Source organism: Danio rerio, chromosome 13, assembly GCF_052040795.2.
Source record: "Danio rerio strain M-AB ecotype USA chromosome 13, GRCz13ab, whole genome shotgun sequence".
Classification (NCBI taxonomy): domain Eukaryota; kingdom Metazoa; phylum Chordata; class Actinopteri; order Cypriniformes; family Danionidae; genus Danio; species Danio rerio.
Genome location: NC_141033.1, coordinates 37,124,253 through 37,148,509, shown reverse-complemented (window position 1 = coordinate 37,148,509; position 24,257 = coordinate 37,124,253). Strand labels below are relative to the sequence as shown.

The 24,257-nt window shown below is 33.7% G+C and overlaps 1 protein-coding gene across 4 annotated transcripts in view; it reads right to left on the bottom strand.

The window, feature by feature from the left end:
* The window catches only part of macrod2 (mono-ADP ribosylhydrolase 2), an 862,504-nt gene that overhangs the window by 44,480 nt on the left and 793,767 nt on the right, over positions 1-24,257 (bottom strand). For all 4 annotated transcript variants that reach the window (XM_087277688.1, NM_200549.1, XM_087277690.1 and 1 more), the window contains 3 exon segments: positions 8,533-8,565; positions 7,823-7,864; positions 1,934-1,999 (listed from right to left, as the gene is read on the bottom strand). In XM_087277688.1, coding sequence (XP_087133814.1) covers positions 1,934-1,999; positions 7,823-7,864; positions 8,533-8,565 — 141 coding nt within the window.

The window sequence follows — 24,257 nt, the reverse complement described above, 5'->3', positions numbered from 1 at the left end:
AAATTTACCTGGGGGCCGCAGGAGGCAAAGTCTGGGTGAGGTTGGGCCGCATAAGGGATTTCACAAAAAAAAGTCCTCAAATGTCATTATTAACAGTTTTAATTATTTCTTCTGAACATGAAGTGTCCTGAACATTAATAGAACATTGAGTGAAGATTATGAACAGTTCTTCTGAACATGGCATCTTTTGCCTACTTCTTGCTGCCAGAGACTTGACAGCGCTTCTTCTCACAAATCTGAACCACATTTGGCTTTAGGGCGGAAGCAGTTGAGACCCTCAGTATGGCTTGAAGATGATCATCATTAAGTCTAGACCTGTACTTTGACTTATTGAAGTCCTAGGGAAAAAAGTGGGGGAACTCACTCAAAACTTCCATTCCCTCACCTAAAAAAAGGCGTATATATGTATAAATAAAACACCCCCACCCCACTCCAGTCACATCAGTCTGTATCTACCTATAATATCAACACAATCTCACGGCAATTATTATAAGATGCAGGGCAGGCACGTGCACACATAGGGCTCAACCTGTGCAGAGCACATGCCCTTTTTAGTCTTGCATAGAAAGTGCCCTTCCAAAATGATCAAAAGTGCCCCCGCGACGCGACACACCCTCGGTCCCGCCCTTCAGTAGGCGCGTGATATCACCCGCTCTTGAGTACGCGCGCGACAACACAGCTGATCAGAACGCGCGCGACAACGCGCATTGAGTGACAAGCGCGCTGTGTACGGATAGAATCAGCGGAGCGGGGAGCGCTCTCTCTCCCCGCTCCGCTGATTCTGTCAGAGTACATCGGTCGGCGCGGGCCACAAAATATTGCACTGAGGGCCGCAAATGGCCCGCAGGCCGCGAGTTTGAGACCCCTGACTTAGAATGTTCATCAGCCAATCAGAATAAAGGAGTGTGTGTATGTTGTAAAGTGTGCTTGCATAAATTAAATTAACAGTTGCATGTGCCAAAACTTTCTTCAGTTTAAAAGAAAACTGAAGTCATTGCATTTGGGAACAGAGATGATGGTCTCAAGGTAAATGCATAGCTTGGCTCTTTTGGTCAAATAACAACAAATAAGGTCAAAAAACTAAATTAGCATACTATCATCTTAAAAACATTGCGACAATTAAATGCTTTGTTTCCAGTGAGGACTTGTTCATGCTTTAATCACCAGCAGAGTGGATTACTGTAACGAACTCCTCACTGGCCTTCCCAAAAAGACAGTCAGACAGTTGCAGCTCATCCAGAACGCTGCTGCCAGGATTCTGACCAGAACCAGAAAATCAGAGCACATCACACCTGTCCTCAGGTCTTTACACTGGCTCCCAGTTACATTCAGTATAGATTTTAAAGTATTATTACTTGTCTATAAATCACTAAATGGCCTAGGACCTGAATACATTACATAAATGCTCACTAAATACAAACCTAACAGATCACTCAGATCATTTGGATCAAGTAAATTAGAAATTCCAAGAGTTCAGTCAATGCAGGGTGAATCGGCCTTCAGCTATTACGCACCCGACTGCTGAAATCAGCTTCCAGAAATGATCAGATGTGCTCCAACATTAAGCACATTTAAATCAAGTCTGTTTAGCTGTGCCTTTACTGAATGAGCACTGTGCTAAAACCGACAGATCGCACTGTTATGTCTTTTTCTTCGTTTACATTCTTTTAAAACCTTTATAACACATTTTAATCCATTTTTAAGCATTCATATTGTTATTGTCTCTTATTCATGTTTATTTAAAAATATGAATAAAACAGTTTTTCTGAAATACAGTGAAAATGGCAATATGGATGAGGAGCATCTTTTCAGTTTCTTAAAATTATGTCAATAACCTCTTGAGCCAAAATTACAAAGTTGTGCTTACAGACTTCCACTGAATCACAAAAAAAAAAACCTCAAATGTTTGCAGCAGATAGACTGGAGATGTTACCTCTTGGGTCTCCCTTTTCAGGCGTTTTGTTCTCCTTGTCCAGTGTCTCGGCTTGGGAGCTGTCAGCTTTAAAAAAATACAAACAGAAAAACCATTAGACTTCTCATGAAATATCTGGAGCCAAGAGACCCACATGCACCTTCCAGAGACACAAGCACAGATGCCAATGCAGAGAAAACAATATGGGTGTCATTCATTTTCAGGATAAATTGTTTATTTTGCCAAGCTTGGCTTGCTTTTCCTGCTGAAATGAAATGTTTTCAGCCAGGGTGTGAATTGTAATCCTCCAGTTGTCTATGGAAAAACTAAAAATTCACACAAACTCTTTGTCAGTAGGATTTAAAACTGTTTGTACAGAGTTATATGGCCATGTGTGTAAATGATTATACACACATAAACTGAAATAAAAACACATTTATATAATTAACATTGTATACAATTAAAACTGTACATTATACTTTGTCTTAATCTGTATTTTTAGGTTGGTTCTTAGGTCAACTTTTTCTTTAGCTATTAAAGACTGTAAGGATCTTTTAAGAAAATAAAAATTTGGCAAATGCAATCTATTTTTCATTTAAAATAATTGCACACCTTTGAATATGACAACTATCTAATCACTATACATATTCGCTTTAAGACTGCGGTTTCAATGAGTTTGAATTAAAGTATTTGAACATACAAACAAACAGAACAAGAAAGGATAACCTACAGTGTATTATTCTATATATTCCAAATAAAAAAAACACATGAGCTTCACAATATGAATGTGAATCAGAGATGTTTACCTTAAAAAAATGTCTCACATGGGATTTTAAAGTAATTGTAATCTGTGTAGTGTTTCTGTAAGGGTTATGTTTGGGTTTAAAAGACGTTCAGTGTGCATCCTTCTTTACACTTTGTTTTGCTATAATGTTTCAGGCTCCCTTTAGGGGAAGAGCTGACGGCAATAACAAGATAACATAATTTATAAATCATAACATGCCAAATTGGCTACTATGTTGATATGTGTTAGCCGCCATGGTTGATTTGGCAGGTCTTAATTTCTAACCCTGTGTACACCAAAAAATCTTGTCAGGAATATTTACAACAAGCACATTTTTACCACATTAAAAAGCTCAATTGAAAGATCGCAGTGCAGCCCCAAATACTAATTAATTGTTCAATTAAATCCTAATACTATCCTGCAAATCACAAGTTTCCCCCATTTTTCAACAAGAACCTTTAAATAATTAGGTATGACATTCTATTATACATTTAACATAAACAGGCCAGAATGCACATTGTTCAATGAATGCATTTAAAAACATAAAACACAAATTTTGCAGTTGCATCTGATCTGCGCTCATATGGCAATGATTCATGCGTCGCAGGTGCTCGGTACTCAGGTAAATTCAGATTTAGCCTCTGTCTCTGTGCATCTCCAGCTCCGTCTCACCTGGTCTTAAAAACCTCTGTGTTTTGCTTTTCTCTAGGGATCATAACTGGCTCTTGTGTTCAGTCCAAGCAGAACATGTGCTTCTGCTTCCTCTGCTTGGCTAGACTACTATAAATAATGCTTATAGCTACAGCCGTCAATGATGGTAGGAGAAAGTAAATCAAAAGTTGGCGATGAGGATGTCATGGGAAAAAAAAAAAAAAAAAAAAACTGGTACCAAGACAGTAAGCTGCATGGGACAGCGCTACTGAGTTTATGTGGATGTGTCTGTGAGCGATCTTTTGAGAGATATTGTGAGAGATATTGTGAGTTTATATCTATAGAAAAACAAAATATCCATACAGGTACATGACCTATAAAGATATATACATTGAATAAATCTGTAAATATGTATAAAAAATGTATATATATCTTTAATTTTTTTTTTAGATTAAAACCGCATATAAAACATTTTGATTCTATTTTTTAAATAAATAAATGAATGAATATTAGTTGAAGTCATAGCTATTAGCCCTCCTTTGAGTTTTTATTTCTTTTTTTTTATATTTCCCAATTTATGTTTAACAGAGCAAGGAAATTTTCACAGCATGTCTGATAATAGTTTTTCTTCTGGAGAAAGTCTTATTTGTTTTATTTCGGTTAGAATAGATCAGTTTTTAATTTTTTAAACCTATTTTAAGGGTTAATTTCAAAGTTATTAGCCCTTTAAAGATAATAACTTGCCTAATTACTCTAAACTGCCTAGGTAACCTAAAAAAAGCTAGTTAAGCCTTTAAATGTCACTTTAGGCTGTATAGAAGTGTCTTGAAAAATATGGCAAACCTAAAATAAATCAGTTATTAGAAATGAGTTATTATGTTCAGTTTATAAAACTATTATGTTCAATAATGTGTTGAAAAAAATCTTCTCACCGTTAAACAGAAATTGGGGGAAAAAAAAAACAGGGGGGCTAATAATTTAGGGGGGCAAATAATTCTGACTTCAACGGTACATACAGTTCAGTTTAAGGCAAAATGATTAGCAATCCTGTAAAATTGTAATTCTTTTTTTAAAATATGTATTTCCTAAGTGATGTTTCACAGATTCAGATCTATTATATTCTTCTGGAGAAAGTAGTATTTCCTTCAGTTTGACTGGAATAAAAGCAGTTTATATATATATAAATATATATAGCCAATATCAGAACCCACACAGAGTGACAGCGGATCAATAAACTCACTACAGTTTGACAAATATTGCAGCTGTTTCACAACAATGTACTTTTGAACCTTTTTTAGGCAAGAATGCAGTTGCTTAGATTGCAACTATGCAGTTTATTTTGTATATTTTTTTGTGATATCCTGATTGCAACAGAGAATCACTGGGAAATGTCTCTAGTCTGATGACATTTCATGCCGTTTAGCCTTATAATCTTAAAATGTGAACAAAATCACCTGTTTTGTCATCACTTTAAATAATACTCAAGAGAATCATTTAAATACTAGCTCTAAAGTAACATTGGTGAAGTAGCAATGGTTTCGGCTGTCGTAAAAAAGGATTTTTGAAACTCTCTGTGTTTGATTGTGTCTTTTTTTCTATACATGATTATAAAGTCGAACTGCTGTATAAATGAAAAATCACACTCATAGCAGTGTGATATGGCTGTATATCGTCACTGGTGATATAAGGCCCTGGGCCTGTGGCCTTGAGCCAACTCACGCCTCCCACCAGTGCCGATATACAGTCACATTGCACTGCTACTTGTGTGGCTCAAATATATGACTTAACTTGCCTAGATAAACTAATTAACCTAGTCAAGCCTTTAAATTTTCACTTTAAAGTGAATACTACCTTGCAAAATATTAATAGACAAAAACAAAAAGATAAAACACAAAGTAAATGAGCTATTAGAAAATACTCATTAAAACTATAATGCTTAAAAAGGTGTTGAAAAAAATCTGTTCTCTGTTAAACGAAACTTTGGAAATACTTTAAAAAAAAGAATAAAAATTTAACTGGATCTGTACATACAACACATAAAAAAGACTGAAAGAGTATCATATACATTACAGGGTTTGGTTTGATTTTTGTATAATCTTCTTCTCTTGATATTGCTCATATTCACACCTATATAAATGCTGGTGTGATATAAGTAAACCAAAAGTTGGCAATAAGGATGTCAAAAAAAAAAAATATAAATATATATATAAAATAAATATATATATAAATAAATATACACACACACACACACACACACACACACACACACACACACACACACACACACACACACACACACACACACACACACACACACACACAAACACACACAAACACACACAAACACACACACACACAGTGAATACCTCCAAATCAAAAACAAAACAGCAGCTTATGAGTGTGCAAATGCCATTCAGAGCTCTGCAGTCAAAGTGACATTAAGCGCAAGCTCAACGTTAGCGAGGCGAGCAGAGGCAGACCCTGGCTGGTTTTGTCCTCAGGGTTTGACCGTAAAGTTTCGATCACGCTACATGAATACCCAGGGGGAGCCAGGCATATGTGTGTGTGTGTGTGTGTACAAGTGATCATTTGAGCGTGTGCATTGGTGTGTGTCTGTCTGTGCACATGTTCTGATGTCTGTCTGTGTACGTTCGTGTGGACTGGAGCGAGGTGTCTCATTAAACACACACACACGCAAGCGTCACGGTAATAACTGTAACTGACAGCCACTCTCCCTGTCCGTAATGAGAGGAGTTGAAGGACAACGGAGGCAGAGCTTTCAGTGAATGGGTACAGCGTGACACGTGAAGCGGAAAGACCAGAGAGACTTCATAAATTTATTCCTCCACTAGCATGAAGATGACGTGTGTTTGAGTAAAATCTGTGCATAGCAAGATACACAGACAAACCTGTTTTGCATATTTTCTGATCTAATTGGTCTTATGTTCTGAGAAATTGGGAGTATATAGTGGTTTAAACAAGCATTGGTACATTTTTGGAGACTTGAGATTATTTAAATATGTATGAACGTCATGCACTAGTGATCAGAAGTTTGGAAGTGTTAAGAATTGTTAAATATTTTTAAAGTATAAGAAGGCACTCCTGCTCAGTAAGGCTGTATTTATTTGACTGAATATTGTAAAATATTATACCTAATATCATCAATGTTTAAACCTTTATTTCCACGTACTTCATATTTTTTGTGGAAATTGTGCAGCAATTTGTTTTTCCAGATTCTCTGATAAATAATGTTGAAATAAAATTAATTAATAGAGTAATGTTGTTCTACATAATTGTTCTTAAAGCAATTAAATAAAATAAAACATTGAACGTTTTTATCCTTAAAGTTAAATCATATATTTTGATCAAATAAATGCAAAGCGAACTGATGGCGAGTTTATTTTTTTAGAGCTATCATCACTTTTCAGATTTTTAAATAAAATTAAAAAAATATTAATAATAAAAAAATAATAATAAAATTACAGTATTTATTTTAAATTAAAATCATGTATTTTGATCAAATAACTGCAAAACAAACTAATGCTGAGTTTATTTTCACAGCTATCTTCACTTTTCAGATTGTAAAATAAAATAAATTAAATTTAAATCAAATAAAAACACTTATTAAATAAAATGAGAAATAAAATAAAATAAAATAAATTAAAACAAAATAAAATATTGAAAATATTTATTTTCAATTCAAATCATATATTTTAATCAAATAAATGCAAAATGATCTAATGGTGAGACTTTTTTACAGCTCGCTTCAATTTTCAGATATTGAAAAAAATATTTATAATATTTATTTTAAATTTAAATCATGTTTTGATCAAATAACTGCAAAACAAACTAATGTTAAGTTTATTTTAACAGCTATCTTTACTTTTTAGGTTGTAAAATAATATAAATTAAATTAAAATAAAAAAAAATTATTCTATAAAATGAAAAATAAAATAAAATAAATCAAAACAAAATAAAATATTGAAAATATTTATTTTCAATTCAAATAATATATTTTAATCAAATAAATGCAAAGTGATATAGATTTTTTTACAGCTCGCTTCAATTTTCAGATATTGAAATAAAATATTGATAATATTTATTTTAAATTTAATTATATATTTTGATTAAATAAATGCAAAGCGAACTAATTAAACAAACTTTATTTTTCACAGCTCCCTCACTTTTTAGATCTTTTTCAGATTGGTGTTAGTTGAAATAGAAAGAGTCCAAATACTTTAAATCATAACTTAAACCACAATATACCTGTAACGTAATTGACCAAACAACACATTAGAAACTAATTTCTATGAAGTATTTTTGCATATAAAATTGCTAAATTTATTTTAAAACAGTGATATTTCATCAATTTCATTTACGGGCTACTGAAAGTGTTCTGTGCATAAGCATTATGTTGTTGATGCTTATAGTAATCCAGACTAATACTGGATAAGAGAAAAAAGAAAGATAAAAACCTGGCTTCTGGCTATCCATCGGCACATCTTCTTGGGTTTCCTCTGAAATCAAACAAGAGAAAAACTTAATGACAAGATTTGTGTCTTTCTTCTTAAATCCCTCCTAAAAAAAATCAAGCAAGAAAAATCTTTTTGTGGTGCTTTCATCAGACTGCAGTGGCTAATCCCATATTAAAGAAGAGAAGATGATTGTTATCTAATCACTCCTGCTGCTGGCAAGCTGAAATGAAAGAGCAAATTCTTCTGTGAAGAGGAACAGGGAAGACTCCAGCTGATGTTTGATTATCAAACATCTCCTTTTTTTAATGGCTCACTGAGAAAGAGAAACTTCAGTGCGATAATAAATTTTGATATTACAGCATCACAAGTTTTAAATCCCATCTTTAATATAGTTAAAGTTTTGACCGATTAAATTAGTGTTATTGTTTAGTTCTGGTTCAGGAACAAAAACCAGCCGCAAGTTGTAGTGAATAAAATAAATCATTACGTTTAGACAAATGACATAGAATTTAAATACTATGATAACAAGACATTTCAAAGTGATGTATCTTTAAGAAAATTAATATAAAGTAGTAAGTCCACAGATCTGCTTTTCTTGCTTGTAAACTATAACTACTTGGAAATGACTCTCTCAAGCTTTTATGCCAGAAGGTCAGTTTCAGGGAAAACAAAATCTCTTAGCTATGAATGATCATACAAGAAAGACATACCTGTCTGGCTCATCATTTCAACATCCTTTTGATCTAAAAAAAAAACACAAAAACAGAAAGTCAGAAATAAACACATGCATTTAGCTTAAGCATACATACACTTTGTGCTACTACATTTTTAGGCGGTAACAAAACAAAGGAAAACAACATTTAAGAACAAATCTGAAGGTAAAGAACAAAACAAAGCAAATTCAACTACAAAAAAACCCCAACAAGGAATAAAAGTTTACCTAAACAAAACATAATGTAAACCAAACAAAACTAAGCAAAAGAGAAAACAGATAAACCTGGATATATTTATTTATAATAAAGACACATGCTACTACAATTCTTCTGTCACAAACTAAATTCGTAAGTTCATCGTTATTACTGTGGAGCACTTTCCCCGCTTACAAATATAAATAAATAAATTAATAATAAATAATAATGTAGACCAGTGGTTCTCAAACTGCGGTACTGTATGTGTAGTACGTGTACTAGTGGTGCGCAGAGATATCAAATGTGTCATATGTACTTGCTACATATATTTCAAAATTGATCAAAAATGATTTATATATGAATATGACATATAATATTATTTATTATATGACATGTAGCCTATATTTCTGAGGCCCAGGCAACATTTCCAGGTGTTGATGAATTGGCTACTATATGTTAATACTTTACATTTAAGTACAGCACTTTTCTTTTTACTTATTAAGAACATCAACCTACCATTTTCAGCTTTTAAAATCACATTTTAATTCAAATGTTGACGTTTTTAGTTTTTAGTTTGTTTATTTTATTTTATATTTTTACATATAAGCACAGTACAGTGTTAACATTCAGACTTTTTATAATGTTTAAAATGGCTGACAATAATAAATATTCTTAATAATAGAAATTAATCTGCCACATTTTAGACCTGCAGAGCTGTAGCTGCTTTACTGGGCTTGCTACGCTACTGTATTTCAATACTGCTCATTATGGTGGTACTTGGAGAGACAATATTTTTCTGAGGTGGTTCTTGATGAAAAAAGTTTGAGAACCGCTGATGGAGACTAAGCGTCCACGCTTTTGTACGCTTTCACATTTCATGATATCTGGTACCCACATGGAAAAAAAACTAGTTTAATTTATAATCAACTGGTTTTTGAACCACACTATGGTAAAGTGTATAATGTATACTACTGTAGCATAGTAAACTGATAAACTAAAAAATACTGTAGCGTTAGGGTAATCGGAGGTGCATTGTAATGGTGTATAATAACTGAAGCCTATTAAATAATTTGTTTATTACCACAGTAGTGTCGTACCACAGCAACAACATAATTACTACGATACTTTAATTCAAGTAATTATCTATAGTACTTCCACCTCGATGACAGGCAGATATATTTCAGTTCAGTAGAAAACTCTGCCCTCTTTATGATATAAAGATTATGCCCAACATATGTGATTATTTTCTATTTATATCTCCTTTGAAATATGATATACAATGCAAAAATATGGACATTTCTCTATGTCTCCCATTCAGCTTTTTACTCCCTACCCTCCATAGGAATTCCGCGCATCACCTGAACGTCATAATTGAAAACAACCTATAAAGGGAATAAAATCATAACAAAATGGAACAAAAAAACTAAACAGGAAAAAAGTAACAAAAACGAATCTAAGCAAAAAGAAAATGATGAGAAAAAAAACACAAAAAAGCACAACTAATTCAAACAATATTATAGTAAAAAACAAACGTGAGCAGAAAAATGCAAGTAAACTAAGATAATGATTATTGAACATAAACATATACAAACTAAATAAATACAAAATTAAATCAGAAGAAAAAAAATCTAAAACAAAACAAGCAAAAAACAAAAAGAAAACAGAAAAAAACATAAACATTAAAAAAAAAGAAAACAGGAGAAAAGACAACCCAAAACAGAAACAGATTGGTGGGGAAATGTATTACAGTATCATAACCCCAGTACGTTGATGTTAAATGTAGTCTGGGACATTAATCTTCCCTCAAGATTCTTGATAAAGTAGTCCACATTTGTCTTGAGGAAGGCTCTCTACTGCTGTGGTCATGTTTTACATCAAATATTTATAATAGTTCTGGCTTACAGGGGGTTTCATCGCAGCACTAATTTTGTGCTCTCTCAATATCTCCGCACCAAAATGCATTCCCAATGGACATCTCAGCAAACCCCACACACAACACAGACACATCCCATGAGCTGCTGCCGTGTCCCAAGGGTTTACATGAACATGTTTATCCCCAGTGGGTTTAATTTTGTCCCTTTCAGCCACTCTAGTGCTCTAACTCAACACATCTCCTCCTTTTAGTAATATTATGATACTCTTCTGGTCTCCTCTCTTACTCTGTCTCTTTGACCCATACAAGGTTTCAGACGAATTGAAAAATGAAGACCCGGACACAAATAATCCGCTGTGCTTGACAATGGCCATTACACCACTGACATAATTGGCTTTTTAACAAGCTGGTGTGAGAAGCAGTTTTCCAATGTCTGAGCAATTTATTTTCGCACCACACACACAATGAAAAAATAAAACAAACACAATATGGCAGACCTTCATAAAAAGGTCTTTTGTTGTTAGTTTTGCCTCTAGTAGTGCTGTCAGTCAAATCCTGCTTCACACCCACAGGACCTTTGAGACTTTAAATTCAGTATTGATCATCCAATAACAGCAGATAATTTTATAGTGTCTTTTTATTCATATAAAGGGCAAAGGCCATTTCAGCAGTGGCTGGAGCTCAATGTTCTGTCCTCTGGATGAACTTTTACACTATTAAAAAAAATCTGTTAAATTTATGGTTTAATACTGGCAGCTGTGGTTGCCAGAACTATATCACTAAATATTTGGTAGAAAACCCTGAAAGACTTTCTTATTTTTACAGTATTTCATTAACACAGTAAACAACACTCATAGCATCAACTACTAAACACTATCATAGCAACACATATAAAGCTTAAGTACATTAAATAAACACTATCTATTAACATTATGACGTAACATAAAACTCTAAAGTACACAACTGATTAAAAACTAAAAAGAGCCCTAACATTGTCAATAAAAAAGAATAAAAAGTAAAGTGTGGAGTATTTTTTCTTTACTACTGTACTTTAATGCATTTTGAAGCATATATACTTACATTTTATTTATAAAAATGTATTATTTATTTGACCACAATTCCAAGAACCCAATCTTACACCCGGCGCAATAAGGTGCACGTGTTTGGTGTGATTTGTTGCTATTTTCAGACCAGCGCAACCCTAATTTTCACGTTTGCACCATGTTATTTAAATAGCAAATCCATTAGTGCCACATTGTGGACTCATGGGTGTTTCAATCTGAAAAGGAGGTGTGTTAAGGCGCATTGTTGGCGCGTTGCTATTTTGAGGAACTGACCAACTGAAACCTGGTCTGAAGTCCAGCGCAGAGCGCTTTATTTATGTGCCTATGCAGGTCCAAAACGCTTATACATTGTTTAATACACACAGGATGTAAAATAATACACAAATACTGTTACATCTGAAAAAAATTAAAGGAATAAAATGTTACACAAATTATTATTTTTTTGTATAAATTTAAATGCCACAACCTCCATGCCTTCTTCAAATTTTAAAGTTTATTCATGACAATTTGGATTTGTATAATGTTATTATTATTAGCAGTTTTATTTATTATATGCATGTTTTTTTGTTTTTTTAAATAACAAGTTTAGAGTTGTCCATCTGTTGCGTCTAGTAGACGTATGTTTCACCATGTGGGGCATTAGAATAGGGTGTGTGTTTGGTTATAACTCCAATTTTGACAACACTTCATTATTATTGTTCATTTATTTGTTTCCTGGAAACTAGAACTGAATTTAGAAATAGTTTTGAAACAAATCTTTGCGCTTAACAAATGAAATTAAATATGTAGGCTAATGAATGTGATCACTGGAGTGCGCACAGCATCATGCGCTTTAGACTTTGTGCCCAGTACATAATATAGAGCTCCAAATGTTAAGACTAAAATCTTGTCAGTTAATAAATCACTTAGCAAACTGCATCTGTTCATATTAAACAACACACTGATTTAAATGATCCAGTCAGAGTCAATCTAAAGACTCACTGATTCAAATAATCCAGTTAGAGTGAGATTAAAAACTCACTGATTCAAATAATCCAATCAGAGTGAGTCTACAGTCATTGACTCACTCATCAAAATGATCTGGTTAAAGTGAGACTAAAGACTCACTGATTTAAATGATTTGGTCAAAATGAGATTAAAACTCACTGATTTAAATAGTCAAGTCAAAGCAAGTCAACAGTTATTGACTCATTGATTCAAATGATCAGGTCAAATGGAGACTAAAGACTCACTTATTCAAATGATCCAGTCAAAATGAGACTAAAACTCACTGATTCAAATAGTCCAGTCAGAGTGAATCTACAGTCACTGACTCACTCATTCAAATGATCAGGTAAAAGTGAGACTAAAGACCCACTAATTTTAACGATTTAGTCAATCTGTAGCATACTGTAGCATTGTTCCAAACCAAAATGATAAATCAGAGTGAGCCAAAAGTAAACAAAATACTGACTCAAATAAACCATTCAGAGTGATTCTAGAGTGCCATGAATTACTGATCCATATATGACCTGTCCAGGGCAAGTCCAAAGTTCACAGATTCAAAAGATCCAGTCTGAGCAAGTCTATAATTAGTTCACTGATTCCAGATAGAGCCAAGTCTACAGTTATACAGTATGGTTCACAGATTCAATTTATTTGTTCAGAGAGAATGTGCAGTCAGTGAATCAATGATTCAAATATTCAGAGCAAATATACAGCATTATGAATCACAGATTTTTTTTTTATCTGGACAGAAAGAGTCAACAGTTTAACAATTCACAGATTCAAATGATCTGATCTGAGTTAGTCTACAGTTAGTGATTCAATGGTTCAAATACTGCAGTCAGAGTGAGTCTACAGTTTTATGAATCACTTACTTATATGATCTGGTTAGAGCGAGTCTACAGTTAACAAGTCACTGATTTAAAAGATCTGATTAGAGTCAGTCTACAGTTAACAACTCACTGATTCAAAAACAAAAAACAAAAAAAAAACAGCTCGAGCAAATTTACAGTGTGATTCACAGATTTAAATTATCCAATCAAAATGAGTCTACAGTCAGTGACTGAATGATTTAAATACAGTGATATGAATCACTGATTTGATCAGAGGGAGTCTACAGTACTGATTCAAAGGATCCAGTCAGAGCAAGTCTACAGTTTTAGTGTGATTCAAAGCTTGAAATGATCATGGTAGAAGGAATGTACAGTTAGCAACTCACTAATTCAAATGACCCAGTCAGAGCGAGTCAACCATAAAGTATGAACAGAATCTACAAATTGATTTAAAGCAAAACTAAAAAGGAAGACTTTCAATGTTTACTGGAGTAAGATTTGATTATGATATCTGTACTTTTACTTTTGATTTGTGTCATTCATCCTAAATTGCCTGTAGAGAATATGGTTAACAACATCATATCTTCCATTTACAGGAAGGAAGGATATTCAAATCCACGTTATCCCACGATCCTACGCGTGGGGTGCAGTCATGGCATCCTCTTCTCTCTAAAGAGGCTGACATCCACCCTTGTCTTTGATGGTATTCTTGTGAGGAACCTGAAGATAAATTGGATTCTAAAATACGGAGATGATAAATCCTCTCAGCTTCACTGTGAGGTCATTCGGTCATCACGTACACCAGTGAGGAATGTTGTTTATAACCTGTAGACAAAGCCAAATTATTCTGAGAGACGAGAGCTGAAATGAGTCATGTGTGCTTGGATGATCACATGGGAAACAGTTAAAAGCAAAAAAAAAGTTGCAAAAGGTGGAAAGTTTAGATGCTTTAAAATACAACTAAGCTATTTTCTTGATTTTTAAATTACATTGGGAGATTTATTGTCTATTTAAAGATGTTTTGAAGGATGTGGGAAACTAGTAACTATTTACGTTCATACTATGGATGCCAATAGCTACATTTCCATCCACCTATTAAAAAACAGTTAATGGTAATGGAAATGACAATATACGCATAACTTTTGAAAATGCACATTAAAATCATATGCATAAAACTGAAACTTTGTTCAACTCCCTTCAGAAGCAGTTGAAAGTGAATAAGTCAGAGCGAGTCTGCAGTCATTGACTCATTGATTCAAATAATCAGGTCAAATGGAGACTAAAGACTCACTTTTTCAAATGATCCGGTCAAAATGAGACTAAAACTCACTGATTCAAATAGTCCAGTCAGAGTGAATCTACAGTCATTGAATCACTCATTCAAATGATCAGGTAAAAGTGAGACTAAAGACCCACTAATTTTTTACGATTCAGTCAGAGTGAGACTAAAAACTCACTGATTCAAATAATCCAGACAGAGTGAGTCTACAGTCATTGACTCACTGATTCAAACGACAGGTCAAAGTGAGACTTAAGACTCACTTATTTAAACAATCCAGTCAAAGTGAGACTTTGGTAATGGAAAGGACAAGATACGCATAACTTTTGAAAATGCACATTAAAATCATATGCATATAACTGAGTGGAAAAAACTTTTTATTCTATGAGCAAGAATGCACTTAAACATGATAGATACACTATTACTGAACAAATTACAGTATGTGCATTAAAAAAGGTCATGTGATTTTGTTATAAGAGATCATGTGATGATAAAAAATGGGCAAACTAGCAGGCTGAGCGCATTGTAAAACCTCCGAAATGTTGTTTTAGATATTCTAAAACACTGTAACCTTTTTACTATTAGTGTTATTATATTAATGACCTCCAGAATCAAGAGCGTCTGTGCTCCACGTCTCATGCCTTCAAACGCCATCGCGTGTTCCCTGCATGTCAGGATTGCCTTCTAAGGTCCAAGTCATTTATTAAATGAAGAAAAGACCCACGCAGCCTCTGCAAACGCTGCAAAATCAGTTTTTTCTTTTGATTTTTAGCATCAGTTAATTAGGAAATGACTATTTTGTTTGCTTGAATTGTTGGATGGAAACGCTGCTTTATTCGCACATTTTATGCGATAATATAGTTTTGCGCATATAGTTAATTTTTGGATGGAAACACAGCTAATGGTTAACAGTTTACAACATTTTTCACAATTTCTTTCAGTTTCAAGAATTTACAAACATATCTATGATTGTCTACAGAGCTCAAAACTACAAAAAAGGGTTAAATGCAAGCAATTACCATTGTTTTGATCACAATATCCCATTATTATAGCTTTTATAACTCATTGTTTGAATGCGTAAAACCAGGCCTGGAGAGCAGCTGGTCTATTGTGGCTGTTTTAGTGCATTCAACCACATGGGCATCTGTATTACAAAAGCAATCCTGTAAAACGTATGTGTGTGATTTTTTAAACATCCAGAACAGGTAAAAAGTGATCAACCTCAAACCATTTTAGACATCTCTATTTAGTTGTGGGTGTAAACAGTCCCATATCTATTCAAATATCCTAGTAGTAACCACCTCCATCAAAATGTCTTCATGTCTATTATACACACAATCAACAAAAACTGTGATAAAAGCCAGAGTATTAACCTTGGGGGGACTGAAAGGAAATCTGAAGCTGTAAAAAGCATGTGGTGTGGTTTTAACATTCCTTTATGGTAAAAGGAACACTTCTTGCTTTTATTAGTCAAGACATTTCACAAGTCCCCTAGAGTTAAACAACTCTAACAAATTCAACCAACTCTTACCTTAGCTTAACATAAATCACTGAATCCGATTAGACCATTGGTATCAACCAGAATGAGAGTATAGTTTTTAACTATATAATAGTTAATAGTAACTTTTAATTTACAATTGGTCTTAGTACACAATATAACTACAGATGAGTCAATGTTTTTTTTTTTTAATTTTTAAGTAAGATGCTAATGGTCTAATCAGATTCAATGACTTATGCTAAGGTAAGCTAAAAGTGCTCCTGCCAGACCTGGAGATTGGCTGAATGGAATAAAAAATGCTAAAACTACTGTTTCACTCAAGGGGAGTTTTCAAATAAGTACATTTTTTTCTTTTGGAAGTGTTTCTTTAAGAATTTAGTCCAGAATGCACAAAATAGTTGTCACTTTTTTACTTGAACAAAATCTATTTGAAATTATTATAGTCAAATTATCTCTTATTTATGCATTGTTATAAAGGACAGATTTATGAGCATAAAAAATAGCACAAGGGAAAAATATAGATATATATATAAAAAAACAAAAAAAAAAACTGTATTTTGAGTATTGAAAATATTATGTATAATTAAACACAACTGATTCCGCATTGCTGATTTTAAGAAATCAACATACATATGTATTTTTTTTTTCCATATCTGTAAAAATTGGAAACTTTGTTCAACTCCCTTCAGAAGCAGTTGAAAGTGAATAAGCACTAAACACTTATTAACATACCTTATTAACACTTGTATTCATGGTTTCATTCTCTTGCAGTGGTGGAAAGAGTACTGAAAAATCATACTCAAGTAAAAGTAACACTACTTGCCTAAAAATGTAGTGCAAGTAGAGCAAAAGTATCGGTTGTAAATATTAATCAAAGTATGAGTAAAAAGTAGACCTTTCAAAAGTACTCAAGAGTAGTGAGTATTACGCTGTGAAAGTTTACATGTGAATGCGTTTACATGTAATTTGTGGATGTGTGTAAACGTAACATTCTGTAGTGCATCTAGTTATTGCCCAGCAGGCACACAATGTCATAAGACGTTAATATAGGGTTAGATTTAGGTTGTGATGTCAGGTGACCAAAATTCAATGTCTAGCCAGTGTCTAAGGACAACGTTATTATGATGTCCAATAATGACGTTGATATTTGGTTGATATTAGGTTGTGTTAGAAAGTGACCAAAATCCAACATCGAGTCAGCATCTTAAACTAACGCCATGTTGACGTCAAATACTGACATTTATTTATCAATCATCAGGTATGGCAACCAAAATCCAACATCTGATAGATGTCATAGTGGTAACGTCCACACAACTTCAAGCTGTGACATCATTAGATGTTGATATTTGGATGGTTTTAGGTTGGACATTGACGTTGATCTGACGTTGAGTACTGACGTTAACTGACGTCAATTTCCAAACAAAAAGCAACGTCCTCATGGCGTTGGGGTACAACGCCAATATGTCGTCATGTTGATGTCTTGTGCCTGCTGGGTGTTTAAGGCCATTTTGGTCATCATACTGTAAACATCTGTCATCTTGCATCAGTGACATGCATCTAAACAGTCTCTGGGTCAATGCATGTAAAGATTTTTGACATCTTCTTGGATACTTTTAATGCTTCCAAACAGTTTGCTGCAATAATAAAGCACACATGTCTTGAGGTAGTTCATTATGATGCGATTTTCCTTCTATGTGCAATTTGATTGGTCAGGAATGACAGGACAAATTTTTCTAATCCCCATAAACAAGAAAAAATAAATAAGTGACTGCAGATTGAAGGAAATTAGTGGAGTAAAAGTACAGATACAGCACTAAAAATGTACTCGAGAGAGTAAAAGTATACATTTTTAAAACTACTTAGCAATTAAATTCCTGAGAAAAAGTACTTAATTACATTGAGTCTTTGTAATTAGTTACTTTACACCACTGTCCTCTTGTGATCAAATAATGTCACCACATCTTAATACAATGCCACATTCATTAAAATAACCCAGTAGCTCATGGAGTAACCTCCTCCATCAACATTGCTTCATTGTCTTGTGTATTATACTGTACATGTAATCAACATAAACCTAGCTAAGCAAAGACATAAAGCTGGACTATAAACTTCAGAGAGACTTAAAGGACACCTGAAGCTGTAAAAACCAGCACTGAGTGTCATTATTTTACAAATTATAAATCCAATATGCTGAATAAGCCTATTAACTTCAACCCATTAGTGACTCAAATCACCAGCAGATGGCAGTAGTGTAACAGAGTTCACAAACACACCACCGGCACAAATGAATGCACACATTTAAGAGGAGGCGGCTCGCTTACATACAAGAAGAAACACTTCTGCGAGCCATCTAGAAAATATTTCTAATACCATACATTTAGACTTGTATTACTATGGAACTGTAATCACACAGAATCAAATGGCAGACTAGTCAAGCACTTCCTCCCTTTACTCGGCAGGAAAAATCTCACTCCTGTGAGTGGAAAAAAATGGAAGCATGAAAAATGTATGAGACATGAGAGAGAAAGGTGAGCGAGAGTGTCACAATCAACAGATGCACACCAGAATCTTCCTTCTGCTTGACTGTGTGTGTGTGTTTTGGTTACTAGTTTGAAGAGCTGCGTGTTGTTCACATGGTTTCTCTCTCTCTCTTTCTCTCTCTGTCAGGATTTGCAGTTTAACCACAGTGTTTCCAGCTGTGTGAAACTGTGGACTTGAAGACACTTGAGCCTCTGTCTACAATATACAATTGTCAAGCTACCCACCCTCGGTATAAATGCATCAGCGAAGCTTCCTGTCGCTTGACCTCCTTCTGATCGAGCTTTCTTCCCATCCTCTTTTTGTGTTTTATTTTCTGTATTTTGTCTTTCAGTAGACACACGTTGTTTTCCCTCGTGTTTAAGATGTTTGTTAGTGGTTATTTTTTATTACATTTATTTTTATTTTTTTGGTGAGTGTTATTTTCCTTCGGGCTTAGTCCCTTATTTATCAGGGGTTGCAACAGCGGAATGAACCGCCAACTATTTCAGCATATGTTTTACAGGATGCCCTTCCAGCCGCAACCCAGTATTGGGAAACACACACACTCATACACTACGGCCAATTTAGTTCATCCAATTAACCTATAGTGCATGTCTTTGGACTTTTGGGGGAAATTGAATCACCCGCAGGAAACCCACGCGAACACAGGGAGAACATGCAAACTCCACACAGAAATGCAAACTGGCCCAGCTGGGAATTGAAGCTGCAACCTTCTTGCTGTGAGGCGACAGCGCTAACCACTGAGCCACCATGTTTGAATCATTGAATAATAATAATATCAATAATAATAATACATTTTAATAAATAACAATAGTGCACATAGGGGTGAAATAAAAATAAAAATAATATAAAATAAGGCTTAAAACTAGAAATTAAAGTAGTAGTTCACACAAAAATGAAGAATTCTGTCATCATTTAATCACCTTTTTTTCTTTAATGAGATTGTATATCTGAATAAATAGTAAAGAACATAAATAAATAGTATTAGTTTTCCCTACTAAAAATGTCAGTGGTTACAGGTTTTCAGCTTCCGTCAAAATGTTGAGTTTTTGTGTTTTGAAACCACTTGAGAGTGAGCAAATAGTGAGTAATATGTACATTTGGGGTAAACTATCCTTTTAACAAAATAGATAAATAACCATAAATAAATAGATAGATAAACAAATAATTAAATCAGAAATAAATAAATAGATAAATAAATAAATAAATAGATAGATAAATAAATAAATGAATAAATCCTAAAAAACGAAACAAAAACAAATAAAAATGAGGAACAACAGAAAAATGTATAAATAATTAAGGGTTCCCACTCTTAGCCAAATATAAAAATTTCCGACTTTCACTGACTAAAAAGCTGAATTTCAATGGCTTATAATGAACTGCAAAAAAAGCACTGCATTGCTTTGCATAATATTAAATTAGTTTGAGCTTGATTTTCCCCCCATGGACTTAGTAGCAATATGAGAGCAACAATGGATAACTTACCTCAGATATTACAAAATAAACAAAAAGAAACAAGAGCACCAAGTCTAGCACCAAGTCTAATACCAAGTAACTGAAGTGGACATTTTCTAACCAAAGCTCTTGAAATATGCAATTTACTGACATGTTTGCCTTAGTTAACAGGTACAGCTTTGTATATCATCATATCATATCATATCATATCATATCATATCATATCATATCATATCATATCATATCATATCATATCATATCATATCATATCATATACAATCTATGACACTTTAAAATGAGCATTACTTCTGCGCCTTGTACCGCCGTCGCTCTAAAGGAGTAAGAACGTTTTTCTGAGGTATGACCGCCGTTTTTTGTCTATACCGCCAGGGGGCACAAAGGGACGGGTTGCGAACAGACAGAAATAGCCTATACAGTAGCTGTAAATACGCTACTTGTAAATGAAGATGAAACAATAAAACAAAGCATTATAATTCCTTCATTAAATCACACAGAGATGGGAAGTAACGAAGTACAAATACTTTTTTAGGCTTCAGATATGCTGGAAAATTATTCAAGACAATATTTTAATATTACAAAGCAACATTTGTTCTATTAGTCTATGTTTTATTTGTATTTTACTTTTTTTCTTATATTTAAAAATGCCTCATTTATTATGCCAAATGTAAGTCGAAGTAGAATTTAGTTTTACATATACAGAGAGCATAAAGAAGGTTAAACTGAAAGAAAATGTGTTATAAGTTGATTTGGATCTCTCCATGTTTCCTCCACACATAGTTGTGCTTCTCTCCGTCTGCTGTTTCCATCTGCTGAGCACACAGTTAACGGCTCCACCTCCCGATTCACCCATCTAACCTGCCACCTCCTAATCTCTGAAAGGCCACATCACACACTCGCTAAACACACACACTCAGAGGAGCCTGAACAATCTCTCTCATTTCTCCTCCCAGCGTCCCCTCATGTATGGATTTCATGTGGATTACATCACAAATCACTTTATCCCTCAAGACCTCGGTGGAGAAGTCCAGCGTCTGTGGCTCGGCGGCTCTTTTAGGCCACAGGCCAGTGCTGATGGGTCCGTGTGTCTTCACTGACTGAGACTAAACCTGCCAGACGCTGATAATGCCCTCTGAAACCCTCTCTGTCTCACAGCAATGCTGAAAAAATTTATTGTGCAAAATGTTTGGCAATAATGTGTGACTAGAACAGTCAAAAATAATAATACATAGTAATAATAATAATAACAATAACAATAAGATAATAAAAATGTATTAATTTTAATGAGGTTTAATTTTATGTCATTTTATAGTAAAATAAATCATATGTGACGACGCAGTGGCACAGTAGGTAGTGCTGTTGCCTCACAGCAAGATGGTCGCTGGGTCGCAGGTTCGAGCCTCGGCTGGGTCAGTTGCCGTTTCTGTGTGGAGTTTGCATGTTCTCTCTGCGTTCGCGTGGGTTTCCTACCAAAGACATGCGGGACAGGTGAATTGGGTAAGCTAAATTGTTCGTAGTGTATGAGTGTGTGTGTGTGAATGTTTCCCAGAGATGGGTTGCGGCTGGAAGGGCATCCGCAGCGAAAAAATGTGCTGGATAAGTTGGCGGTTCATTTCGATGTGACGACCCCAGATTAATAAAGGGACTAAGCCGACAAGAATGAATAAATCAAAAGCGCAATAATAATACATAAATGATAATAATAATAATAATAATAATAATAATAATAATAATAGTAATTACTACTACTATTATTATTATTATTATTATTATTGGTATTATTATTATTATTATTATTGGTATTATTATATATTATTATTATTTTACACGTTTTATTTATTTTATTATAAAATGACATAAAATTAAACCACATTAAAACGAATGAATTTTTAAATGAATTTTACTTTTATGAATAATGTTTTATTTAACATAAAATTTTTATTAACAATGGAATAACCTACAAAAAAAATTTAATACATTTTTACCTAAATAAGCCTGTTGGGCTTTATTCTGTGCAAAAAAAAGACAATAAAAATTAATTGTAAAACAAATTAAACTAGATGGGTGGCTGGATGCAAATTACCCTTTACTTAGATGTAATAGTATAGTACAGAACAGTATTACTTATTTTAGTACCTTAATTAAAACTAAATAAAAAATGTTGACTTTTTTTATTATTAAGTTGTTCAATTTTATTATTATAGTTATTTATTTTCCGTTTCATGTAATTTTTTAGTTTAAGTTTTTTATTTTAGTTCACTTACAAAAAATAGATTACAGTAAGCTTTAATTAAGTAATAAATAAAAGCATTATTTTACCTCTATTTTTGCATGGGATTCTATTTTTTATATATAAGTTTTAGCCATTTTGTTGCATTTATGTAGTTTTTAATGATGTAAAAAAATTAGTTTTAGTACCAAAGGGATCAGGATGAAAAGGGAACTGTGACATCAAATGTTGGCATGTGAGTTGGAAAGCAAGTGGGATCCTCTCTGCAGTCAGACTGCATTGTTTTCACAGGTAACCCACCGAGGAGCGCAAAGAGAGCTCCAGATCAGTGGTTTCGGGGCCGGTTGTCCCCTGAGCATGTGAATGTATGAAGTGCTGCTTTAGGGAGAGCAGCACTAATGTTTCTCTGTCATTAGCGGCCCTCACGCTCTGCCCTCAGTTAGAGAGCGGCCCCTCAGGGACGCTACTGAATGTGTAATACAAAGCAAAATCCCACCACGGCTCTACATCAACCTCCTCTCGTCAAGAAAAACAAAGTTGTGGTCGGTGCGAATACAATAGGCGAACTGGAGCGCCAAGGATTTGGTCGTTCTGTAATATCAGACTTTTTCTTCTAGAGGCCCTAAGAAAAACTTTGTGATGGGAACACTATCAGTGCACTACACTGTAAAACCCAAAAAGTTAAGGCAACTCAAACTATTTGAGGAAGTTCAAAAACTAATCCAAATGAGTACCAAACTGAATCCATTTGAGTAAACGAAGCAATCTGAGCACAGTAAAATCCAATAAATGAAAAGAACTCAAACCAACTGAATACTGTAATACCTAATAAGTTAAGGCAACTCAAACCGTTTGATGAAACCGATTACAGCAAACCATTTAGTTAAAAAACTAATCTAAATGAGTACTGTGAACTTACTCCATTTAAGTTAAAGTAATGAGGTATTCAACTTATTACCTTCAACGCTGAGTTCAAAACTTTAGAATTAACTTTCAGTAAATTTTGAGTTAACAACCCTCATTTCATGTGATAAAGTTGACTGGTGGATTTAAAAGTGTAATAATAATAAATTCCCCCAAAGCCCTTAATTATTTTTTGTGCAGTTTCATAATTAACAAACAGATTAAAATATTCAATAATAAAAAAGTTGCAAGTGTTGTGCAAGTTACTTTTAAAAAGTATAGTTACAGTTACTTATCATAAAGAGTATCATAATTATAAAAGTAACTAATTACCAGAAAAAGTAACTATTGTGTTACTTTATTTAAAAAAAACCTTGACTTCCCCCAATATTATATATGTTGAATGAAATGTACACTAAATGTAATTAATTATTAATATAACACTAAATTTAACAACACCCTTTTCTATACTATGTATATTAATGTTACTGTGGGACAATGTGAGAGACAAGTATCAAATGTACTATTTTACTGTTAATAATATTACGCTTTCTATTGGGCAACAATAAAACATAATAAATGGTTTTGAATGTTTAATATTTATTATGCAGACCACCACTGGCCAGCAAATAAGTCTAAATATAAATTATGCTTCCTAAGAAATGTAATGAATATAAAGATACAATTGTGCATGTATACAATTAAGCCACATTTTATTGCCAGTAATAGTAACAGTGAAACAGTAATCTGTTTGATTACTCGATACTGACAAAAGTAACTCTCTTAGTAATGCTGTTATTCTCATCACTTGTAAATGGGTGATATTTTATTATTTGCAATACAATGGTA